General features: G+C 44.0%; 1 protein-coding gene across 6 annotated transcripts; it reads left to right on the forward strand.

Annotated features, from left to right (window-relative positions):
• Positions 1 to 371: 371 nt before the first annotated feature.
• LOC123148858 (disease resistance protein PIK6-NP) lies at positions 372 to 10,834 on the forward strand. Of its 6 annotated transcripts, XR_006474199.1 has the most exons (7): positions 372 to 1,341; positions 2,041 to 4,794; positions 5,787 to 7,683; positions 7,776 to 7,842; positions 8,463 to 9,487; positions 9,585 to 9,732; positions 10,559 to 10,834. XR_006474199.1 is itself a non-coding variant. In XM_044568375.1 (5 exons), exons 1-4 carry the CDS (start codon positions 515 to 517, stop codon positions 7,800 to 7,802), a joined length of 5,505 nt encoding a protein of 1,834 aa, XP_044424310.1. In that variant the 5' UTR covers positions 372 to 514; the 3' UTR covers positions 7,803 to 7,842; positions 10,559 to 10,834. The 6 variants fall into 6 exon arrangements, 5 of the variants coding, with proteins under 5 accessions (XP_044424310.1, XP_044424309.1, XP_044424308.1 ...); XM_044568375.1 differs by lacking the exons at positions 8,463 to 9,487; positions 9,585 to 9,732; XM_044568374.1 differs by lacking the exons at positions 8,463 to 9,487; positions 10,559 to 10,834 and having other exon boundaries at positions 9,585 to 10,549.
• Positions 10,835 to 11,465: the final 631 nt, after the last annotated feature.

Below are 11,465 nucleotides of genomic sequence, written 5' to 3' on the forward strand. Positions count from 1 at the left end.
GCAGATCGGCGGAAGCTCGGCGGAGCGGCAGTTAGGGTCCGGTGGTCGCTGACGTCGAGGCATTCCGGCAAGGTCGCGTTCTGGGAAGACCGTGGCGGGAGCCAAAAGTTCCCTCCCACCAACCTTTTTATTTTTATTTTTCAGGTCCTGCCCATGTGAATGTTATGGAGAGACGCAGAGAGAGTAAATATCACGCCGTTGCCTGCTTTTACTGCTAGCTGCTCCGCCCTCTTCCCCCCCTCCTCGCGCTCCTGCCCAGCACACAGCCACCAGGCACCTCTGCTGCCGCCTCCTCCGGCCCTCTTTCCCCTCGGCGCCTCCACTCCCCCACCCCCTCCAGCTCCCATCCGCCATCGTCTCCACTCCGACACCCTCTCCAGCCCCACTCCGTCGCCGAGTTTTCCCATCTCCGCCGCCCTCTCCAGATCCAGCCACCAACTCTGCCACCCATCTCCACCAACAGTGTTTGACGTACAAGAACTGTCCAAGAGAAGCGAAAGCCACCGTTCGAGCCATGGACCTCGCCACGGCGGCCTTGCGCTCCCTCCTCCCCAAGCTGGCCGAGCTCATCCACGGAGAATACAAGCTGCAGAAGGGCGTGAAGAAAGATGTGCAATTTCTAGAGAGGGAGATGACGAGCATAGACGCCGCCCTCCGCAAAGTGGCCATGGTGCCGCATGACAAGCTCGACGACAACTCCAAGATCTGGGCCAATCAAGTCAGGGAGCTGTCGTACGAGATGGAGGATGTCGTTGAAAGCTTCCTGGTGGGCGTCCAGGGCTTCGAGCCCGCCGCTAACCCTGACGGCTTCAAAGGGTTCGTGAAGAAGGTGGCTAACCTGTTCACGAAAGGCAAGGCGCGCCACCAGATCGCCAATGCAATCAAAAGCATCAAGGACCAGGTCCAGGAGGTGGCGGATCGACGTGACAGGTACAAGATTGATGATCTTCAGGCAAGTCTAGCTGCTACAACCATGGTTGATCCTCGTCTGATGGCTCAGTTCAAAGATCACAAAGAGCTTGTTGGCATCGAGGGGCCAAGAGATGAGCTAATCAAGAGGCTGGTAGATGAAGATGATTGTGAGTCCAAGCAGCAGCTGAAGATACTCTCGATCTTCGGATTTGGAGGAGTTGGCAAGACAACTCTTGCCAGAGCAGTTTACGACAAGATACAAGCACAATTCGTATGCAAGGCTTTTTTTTCGGTGGGTCAAAATCCCAACCTGAAGAATGTTCTCATAGGTATTCTCCTCCGACTTGACAAAGACACTTGTTCCAATCCGACAATGTTAGATGATGTGCTGCTCATTGAAAAACTCCGAGGGCTGCTTGGGAACAAGAGGTACCACTACCATCCTAATTTGCATGCTGTGAGGGATTTTCCTCATTGCAAATGCATATTTACTATATAGTTTAATTTTTAGCAGCCATAATAAAAAGTGAGGCAGAAATTGGTGCTCCACTTTCTTGCAGATTTTCACATCAGTTAGGATTCAGACTATCGGCATACACTTACGTGTTATAAGAAAATTTTCATTCCATTTATCTACACCTAATTTGAAAAATGCATGTTCACTATAGTATCCTTTAAGCGGCCGTGATAAAGAGGTGAGGCAGACATGGGTGCTTCATTTTCCTGCAGATGTTTCACATCAATTAGATTTAGATTGCATCTGCATGTTCTTACATGTTTTAAGCAAATTTTACCCGATTTACCTACGTCAAATGTTCTTGGCAATTATCTGCACCTAATAGGAATAAATGTTAATTCCGAATAAAAATAAAAAAATAGATGCTTTATATAAACTCTAATAGAATGGATTGAATCAAACCCTTACATGTATTTTGATACGTACTATTTTCCATTCATCATTAATCATTTACTTATGTCTCAGTTGTCCCAAAGCACCTTGTCGATCGTGAATTGAATAATGCCATTTTGGATTCTTGGTTGAGATGCTTGCCAATTTCTTCTATTTCTAGGACGACACTTTAGATATAGTTTTACTAATCAATGAATCTCATGCTGCCATGTCAATAGGTACCTCATCATCATTGATGATATATGGGATATGAGTTCATGGGATATAATCAAATGTGCTTTTATTGATAGCAAGTGTGAAAGCAGGGTAATCATAACTACTCGTATCTTTGAAGTGGCGAAAGAGGCAAGTGATATTTACAAGCAAGAACCTCTTTCTCCTGGTAGATCGAAGGAATTGTTCTGTATGAGATTATCTATTGGCAAAAGCAAAAGCCCTTATCATGAATCGGTTAAGATATCTGAGAAGATATTGCAGAAATGTGGTGGTATACCGCTAGCTATCATTACAATAGCTAGCTTGTTGGCTAGTAAACCAGTAACAGATTGGCCTGGGGTCTATGACTCTATTGGTTTTGGGAATGAAGATAACAAAGAAGTGGATACCACAAGAAAGATATTGCTATATAGCTACTATGATCTTCCATATTATCCACGGCTTTGCCTATTGCACCTAGGTATATACCCCGAAGATTTTGAGATCAGAAAAGACAATTTAATTTGGAAGTGGGTGGCTGAAGGATATGTGCATGAGGAACCAGGAAAAGGATTATTTGAGGTTGGAGAGAGATACTTCAACTTGCTCATAGATAGAAGTATGATCCAGGCAGTAGAGAAGCCATATTACAGCATAATATATGCTTGTCATGTGCATGATTTGGTGCTTGATATGATTCATTTTCTATCAGAAGACGAAGGTTTTGTTACTGCATCGAACAGTAACAGGACATCTCTGTGCATCACTGCTCGTAGGTTAGCCATAAATAGTGAAGCCATAGAGCAGAATGGATATGTGGCTAACTCGAGCATGCAGCAAGTGAGGTCATATAATGCCACCATGTGTCAATTTAGTATGTTGCCATTGCTTTCAAACTTTAAAGCTCTGCGTGTGTTGGCTTTAGAAGAGTGCACTTTCATGGGAAGTGAGCAATTCTCTATGAAGCCCGAAGATTCTCCTTATCATCTCAAGCATCTTGAGAGGCTGATTCACCTGAGGTACCTTGGAATATCGGACCAGCTTGAGAGCTTAGAGGTCCCTGAAGAAATTGGGGACCTAAGGTTTTTGCAGGTACTGGACTTGGGCAGAAGTGGCATAAAAAAACTGCCTCAAAGTGTTGGTCGGCTAACACAATTGAAGTGCCTGCACTTTGGCGGTTCTAGCATGGGGGTGTTGGACTGGACGAATCTAACATCTCTGGAAGCGCTACAGTTGCACCATGTCTCTCCAGACTTTCTGAAAGAGCTGGGCAAGCTGAAGGAGCTGAGAGAGTTGAACCTATACTTTGAAGAGGACGATAATATGTTGTTCAAAGATTTGGTGGGACGTGTTGCCAATCTGCAAAAACTTCAAGTCATAAGGGTTACTTGTTGGTATCAAGAGGATCCTGAGCTGTGGTCTGATTACGCTGGCCCTGTGGCCCTTGGGCACCTGCGTCATCTAACACTGCATGCCCTGCTTCCTGTGCTGCCAGTGTGGATTAACTCCTCATGCCTCCCGAACCTCTGCCACTTGGATATGAACCTGATAGCTATGGAGTCGCAGGATATGGAGATCCTCGGGTGGTTCTCAGAGCTCATTACTCTATGCATTCATTGCGATGATGGCGTTGTTTTTCCTGACACCATGGAGGAGGGTGCATTTCCCAAGTTGAGATACTTGAATCTGGAAAATTCTGACCAACCCAGATTTGTACGGGGAGCAATGTCCAGCCTTGAGTATATTGAGTTCATTGGCCTGGTACCGACCTATGGCTTGGACTTTCATAGCCTGGTGAACCTCCCTCGTCTTGAGAAAGTTGATGTTGAAATCGATGGCAAAACTGCCATGGGTATCGACGTGCTGCAGGCACATGCGTCGTTGAAGCAAGCGGTTGAGATCCATCCCAACCATCCCGCACTCAATGTACGTACTGACATCATTCGAGCCATGGACCTTGCGACGGTGGCCATGGGCTCCCTCCTCCCCAAGTTATTCGAGCTCCTCCACGGAGAATACAAGCTGCAAATGGGCGTGAAGAAAGATGTAGAATTTCTCGAGAGGGAGATGAGGAGCATAGACGCCGCACTCCGCAAAGTGGCCATGGTGCCGCGTGACAAGCTCGATGACAACTCCAAGATCTGGGCCGGTGATGTTAGGGAGCTGGCATACGAGATGGAGGATGTCGTTGAACGCTTCATGGTGGGCGTCCACGGCTTTGAACCAGCTGCTAACCAAGACAGCTTCAAAGGGTTCGTGAAGAAGGTGTCCAACTTGTTCACAGAAGGCAAGACCCGACACCAGATCGCTAATGCGATCAAGGCCATCAAGGATCAGATTCAGGAGGTGACGGATCAGCGTGACTGGTACAAGATTGATGATGTTGAGGCAAGTCTAGCTGCTACAACCATTGTTGACCCTCGGCTGATGGCTCAGTTCAAAGATCAGAGAGAGCTTGTTGGCATCGAGGAGCCAAGGGACGAGCTAATCAAGAGACTGGCAAATGGAGATGACTTTGTGTCCAAGCAGCAGCTCAAGATACTCTCAATTTTTGGATCTGGAGGACTTGGCAAGACAACTCTTGCCAAAGCAGTTTATAATAAGTTGCAAACGGAATTTGAATGCAAGGCTTTTTATTTGGTGGGTCAAAATCCTAACCTGGAGAATGTTCTCATGGGTATTTTCAGCCAAGTCGACAAAGCCTCTTGTTCCAATGCAACAATCTTGGATGTGCGCCTTCTTATTATTAAACTCCGAGAGCTGCTTGTGAACAAGAGGTACCACTACCCGTCATAATGTACATGCTATGAGAAACTTACCTCATTTCAAATGCATGTTTACTATATAGTTTAAATTTTGGTGGTCATAATAAAAAAGTGAGGCAGAAATGGGCGTTTCACTTTCTTGCAGATTTTCACATCAGTTAAGATTCAGATTTGTATTGGCATACTCTTATATGTTTAAGATTTTTTTCCATATTTGGCCTATTGTCAAATGTTCATTCCAATTAACTTCACCTACTTTGAAAATGCATATTTACTGAAAGATAATGAGCGGTCCCTAACTCCCTCGATGAGGAGCGGGTCGTATATATTGAGATCGGGGCAAGCCTGCCTTGGCATACAAGGAAAGAGTTACAAGAGTTGGAGAAGGATACGAGAAGGGAAAGTCGGTTGAGATTATACACGTTTTCTCTAACATTTACTATATAGTATCCTTTAAGCGGATGTGATAAAGAGTGAGGCAGAAATGGGTGCTTCATTTTCCTGCAGATGTTTTACATCAATTAGATTTAGATTGCATCTGCATGTTGTTACATGTATTAAGCAAAAAAAGTCCAGATTTACCTACGGTCAAATGTTCTTGGCAATTATGTGCACCTAACATGAATAAATGTTACTCCTTCCGTCCCATAATATAAGATGTTTTCGGAAGCTAAGATAGCTTGCGAAAACGTCCTATATTACGGGACAGAGGGAGTAGTTCAGAAAAAGAATAAAAAATAGATGTATTGTGATGTATTGTATAAACTATATTTGATTGTGGAGTTAACTTTACAAAACTCTAATAGAGTGGATTTAATCAAACCCTTGCATGTATTTTGATAGTGGCTTCCATTCATCATTAATCATTTGCTTATGTCTCAGTTGTCCTAAAGCACCTTGTCGTGAATTAAATAACGCCATTTTGGATTCTTGGCTGAGATGCTTGCCATATTTCTTCTTTTTCTATTTTACTAATCCATGGATCTCACGCTGTCTGTGAATAGGTACCTCATCGTCATTGATGATATATGGGATATGGGTTTATGGGATCTAATCAAATGTGCTTTCATTGATAGTAAATGCGGAAGTAGAGTAATCACAACTACTCGTATTTATGAAGTGGCAAAAGCGGCACGTGACATTTACTGCTTAGAAGCCCTTTCTCCTGGTAAATCAAAGGAATTGTTCAGTTTGAGATTATCTGTTGGTAAAAGCAAAAACCCTTGTGATCCACCGGTTAAGATATCTGAAAAGATATTGCAGAAATGTGGTGGGATACCGCTAGCTATCATTACAATAGCTAGCTTATTGGCTAGTAAACCAGTAACAGATTGGTCAGAGGTGTATGACTCCATTGGTTTTGGGAATGAAGATAACCAAGAAGTGTATAACACAAGAAAGATATTGCTACATAGCTACTATGATCTTCCATATTATCCACGGATATGCTTATTACACTTAAGCATATACCCTGAATATTATGAGATAGATAAAGACATTTTAATATGGAAGTGGGTAGCCGAAGGATATGTCCCTGAGGAACCAGGAAAAGGGCTATTTGAGGTTGGAGAGAGATACTTCAACATGCTCATAGATAGAAGTATGATCCAGGCAGTAGAGTATCCATATCATAGCATCATATATGCTTGCCGTGTGCATGATTTGGTCCTTGATATGATCCATTTTGTGTCAAAGGAAGAAAGTGCTGTTACTTTCGTGAAGAGTAATAGGAAACTCACATCTTCGCATAGCACCACTCGTAGGTTAGCCATACAAAATGAGCAGGATGGATCTGTGGCTAACATGAGCATGCATCAAGTGAGGTCATATAATGCCACCATGTGTCATTTCAGCATGTTGCCATTGCTTTCAAACTTTAAAGCTCTACGTGTGTTGGCTTTAGAAGAGTGCACTTTCATGGGAAGTGAGCAATTCTCTATGAAGCCCGAAGATTCTCCTTATCATCTCAAGCATCTTGAGAGGCTGATTCACCTGAGGTACCTTGGAATATCGGACCAGCTTGAGAGCTTAGAGGTCCCTGAAGAAATTGGGGACCTAAGGTTTTTGCAGGTACTGGACTTGGGCAGAAGTGGCATAAAAAAACTGCCTCAAAGTGTTGGTCGGCTAACACAACTAAAGTGCCTGCGCTTTCCTGGTTCTAGCATGGAGGTGTTGGACTGCACGAATCTAACATCCCTGGAAGAGCTAAAATTGCACACTGTCTCTACAGACTTTCTGAAGGGGCTGGGCAAGCTGAAGGAGATGAGAGTGTTCGAAGTACTCTTTGAGGACCATGATAATATGTTGTTCAAAGATTTGATGGGAAATCTTGCCAATCTGCAAAAACTTCAAGTCATAATGGTTGATTGTTGGAGTCGAGATTGTAAGCAGTGGTCTGGTTACGCGGGCTCTGTGGCCCTTGGCCACCTCCGTCATCTGACAGTGCATGGCCTGCTTCCTGGGCTGCCAGTGTGGATTAACACCTCATGCCTCCCGAACCTCTGCCACTTGAATATGAAATTGAAGGCTATGGAACCGCAGGATATGGAGATCCTCGGGAGGTTCTCAGAGCTCATTACACTACGCATTCGTTGCAAGGATGGCGTTGTTTTTCCTGACACCATGGAGGAGGGTGCATTCCCCAAGTTGAGATACCTGGAACTGGAAAATTCTAACCAACCCAGATTTGTACGGGGAGCAATGTCCAGCCTTGAGTGTTTTGAGTTCATCGGCCTGGTAGGGACCAATGGCTTGGACTTTCATAGCCTGATGAACCTCCCTCGTCTCGAGAAAGTTGACGCTGAAATCGAAGGAAAAACTGGCATGGATACCGACGTGCAGCAGGCACGTGCATCGTTGAAGCATGCAGTTGAGATCCATCCCAACCATCCAACACTCAATGTACGTGCTACCAACATCGCAATGTAGTCTCTTTCTTATGTGCCTGTAGAAAGAGAGTTTCTTTCTCATGTTGCCTTTATTTTCTTCTGCAGATTCGCGGTAGGCAAATGGATGATTGAGCATGCAGTTGAGATTCATCCCAACCGTCTCGCACTCAATGTATGTTTTACATGTAACATCACAAAGTAGTTTCTTTTTTCATGTACATGTAAAAAGAGTTTCTTTCTCACGTCACCTTTATTTCTTCCGCAAAGAAAAAAGAGAGCAGGAGTAGTATTGTTATTTACTTTATGTAGCTATAGCAAGGGGCATTTGGATTTCAATTTGAGAAAGAAAATGTATTACATACTACTCCCTCCGTTTCGAATTATAAGATGTTCTAACCTTTTTCTGAATCGGATGTATATAGACGTGTTCCAATCTGTATGTAGTCCATACTGGAATTTCTAAAGCACCTTATAATTCGGAACGGAGGTACTCAGGGGCGGAGCCAGAAAATTTGGCCATTAGGTTCGCTCATTCACTCTTTTATGAGAATTTGGTACAAATTTATGAAGATTAAAGTCTAATTTCAACAAAAAGTATAGCACCCATAAACAATACACAACCGTTTCATAATGTGATGCGTATAGATTTTTTAAAAAGCCAAATTTCATCAACTTTGACCAAAATTGTAGGAAAAATCAAATAGCCAAGATCACAAATAACATATTGTGTTGCATTAAAAAAAAGAAAAATGCAAGACATACCTACGTTTAATGGATGACCTTGATATGCAGGTACCATTATCTTGATATGATGGCCAAGTTCTCTTCCAATATTACCGTTCCATAGCCAAGATCGATCAAAGTCCATGGAGAAAACAAATAAAAAAACTAGGGCAAAATAAATTGTACTAGTCAAACAGGTTAGAGAGAACATATACAAGAGAGAGAAGATCTGGCAACGTAATATAATTACCACAATTTTTGGGCTATAGTTGTTGTCATTGTGGATCTGCAGCGGCCGAAGCGTCGAGCGACACGAATAGAGGAGAGTCAAGCAGGAGAGATGTGAATCTTTCCCTTATTTTTTTTAATTTAATAATAAAGCAGCTAATGCTTCTGGTCGTCCGTTATTAGTACTTTTGCATAAAAGCTCCTGAAGTTCGTATGAATCAACCCGCAGTCCTGACGAGGTCAACCCGAAGAGGATAGAAAAAAAAACTCCAAATCGCATCACCGTCTCCAGCGTGCCGCTACCCCCTGCCGCGAGCCGACGCCCTCAGCCCCGCCGCAGCGCGCCGCCACTGCCTACCCCGTCGGGACTCCTACCCCTACCCCAACTGCCCCCCACGCCTGCGGCGTTCTACCGTCGGCGACACTCGACGCCGCGGCCGTTGCCGGCTCCCACACCCGCGGGCCTCCGTCTCCCCTGCCGCCGCCGCCGCCCCGCTTGTCTAGCGGGCCGGCCCCGTCCATGGGGCGCAGGGGCTACCAGCACCCTCCCACGCCCGTGCGCGCCTCCTTCTGCCCTTCCGCCACGGACGGCGCCGCGTCCTGCAGTTTCCACGGATACGTCCTCCACCCTGACCGACTTCTCTGAGCCTAATGCGATCCCGGTGGTGGCCGCGCCCTGCTCGGCCCGCCGTCCTGCCGTGGCGGGCGCCTGTCGTCGGAGCTCTGGTCGTTGGTTCCAGAGTCAGGCGGTTTCACACGGGGGGCGCCTATCCCGCTGTGCCACCGATCACTTAATTCGGCTCTCTCGACTGGTGCATAATATGCTTAATTATGTTGTGATTTTTCTGTACCAATGAATGATCCGGGTGAGTGGTTAAAATATTTGTTGGCACACGTGGCTGTGTTAGTGAGAGGTCAATCCGCATCCTTTTCCACTAATTAGCGTGATTTTGATAAGTTCAGATTCTGAAAAGGAGAAGAAAGCCTCAGGGGCAGAGTATTCAGGAGGACACCAATCCAAATCTATGGTGTTTGAGGCAGCTTGAAAGAAGGTTTGCTGCAGGGAAGAGATAGAAAGAGCGAAATAGAGAGGGCAGGGGCGTGATCTGTTGTAAGTATGAAGTGAAGTAATCCTTCCTGTCCTGCTGTTTGTTTTCGCAAGTCTGTTTTGCACAACTTTGTTTGCAGTGCGTGCAGTAACCGATCGATTGCGTTTTGAGGGTTCTAGGTGTCGAATATGACCGGGCCATTAAAATAAAAGTTGTATATCTTTTCAAGACCTTCCCAACGAATATTTATTTGCAATTTTTCGTCAGGTATTCTAGGAGATAATGCCTATCTGAAGTTACTGTCAGTTTTTGTCAGACTGCAGTTTTAGGCATGACTTCCTATTTTGCGAGGCGTTTCAAAGTAACTTCAAGGCTGAATCTGTCCATGGGGCTATGGATGTATTTTCAGTATTTGGTTTGAAATTTCCATGGAGAATTTTTTCTCAAATTTTCGCTGAGTATAGTGAAAGATACAACCTTCTGAATGCTGCTGTCCATTGCGAGTTCTGTTCTGAACTTCTGACAGTTACTGTTTTCTGTATTGAGATTTGAGAGGCATTTTAAAATATCTGTCTAGAGTACAATTAACATAGATATAATTCATTGTTTGATCTTTCCACAGAGTATGTAAGTACTATTTTTTATTGCGTCTACAAGGAGTAATTTAACATTGCTATCCGTTTCAGTTAACTTTGTAAGATCTTCCTGAAACTGTATAGTTTCGGTTGTGAGTTTCAAATTGGTTTGCCATTTTGACGGTACTTAGAGGCCGAATGTGTTGTCTTGAACGAAACTGTTGCATCTTGCTTTAGATGTTTTTTGATAAGGTAACAGCTGCCTAAACTGAAGAATCATTAACTCCCTCGTCGTGTAACTTCCCTGCTGCAGGTGATTGGATCAGCGAACCTTCTCTGTAGTTTAGGATTTGATCAGTTCGAGGAACGTGGTATGTCCCTAGCAAAATTCTTTCACCTTATTAATCTTCTGCGTTCTTTAGCAGTGCGCTGGTCCATGCAGTATCATCAGAGTCATGGATCTTTGACAGAATGTAACGCATGGGCAGTATAGTATTCTCTCATGTTATGTGAACCCTCAGATACCTTTTCATGAGACTGAACCCAACTGTTCCCGAATTTCTTATGTGTTTGTGTATACGATGGTACATAAGTGAGTTTCACCATTATTGGTCTATTTCTTGATGTTTTTTCCAAGGATATTCGATTGTTGAGTTAATTGTCAGTGATGCCATCACATTGAGTTGCCATTAAACTCTAAAAGTTACAGTTTCTTTGTTTTCTATGTTATGTGGAAGAATGTAGATTTGCAATGTGAAGAGTTATTCCAGGACAATAGTGGCGGCTACCAATGCAATTATTTTAATTATTATAGAACATCTGATTGACAATGTGGTCTGTGTTGCTGGAGTGAGCTTTTTTATGGAATGGAATACATGTTAAAGCAGAACCAGTGTAAGCTGATATTCTTCATGTTGTCCTTCAAGACAATATTTCATATGTTGTAAATATTTCGTGGTCACCTGGTATTGGAGTCTAAAATTTCGCATGGTGGTGAATTACTGAATGCATGCCAAGGCAGTTCCATACAAAAACACTTTCCTAAAAATAAAAAAGAATACCTTGCTAATTTATTAATACAAATACACTACCAATAAGGCTCTCTTTTGGACAATGAGGTGTCTGCTGGACATATGTTAAGATGAACAGGACCCCCAGCTCGTAGCTCCTGCTCGTGCTGCAGGGCGAGCCTGCATCTCTAGCTCGGCAGCTCTAGCTCC

Source organism: Triticum aestivum, chromosome 7A (genome assembly GCF_018294505.1).
Source record: "Triticum aestivum cultivar Chinese Spring chromosome 7A, IWGSC CS RefSeq v2.1, whole genome shotgun sequence".
NCBI classification, from domain to species: domain Eukaryota; kingdom Viridiplantae; phylum Streptophyta; class Magnoliopsida; order Poales; family Poaceae; genus Triticum; species Triticum aestivum.

Excerpts from the sequence above, each read along its gene's own strand:
- LOC123148858 (XM_044568375.1), top strand. The coding sequence starts at position 515 with ATGGACCTCGCCACGGCGGCCTTGCGCTCCCTCCTCCCCAAGCTGGCC. Across the intron at positions 1,342-2,040 it reads GGGCTGCTTGGGAACAAGAG|GTACCTCATCATCATTGATG; the intron begins GTACCACTACCA and ends CCATGTCAATAG. Across the intron at positions 7,684-7,775 it reads CCAACCATCCAACACTCAAT|ATTCGCGGTAGGCAAATGGA; the intron begins GTACGTGCTACC and ends TTTCTTCTGCAG.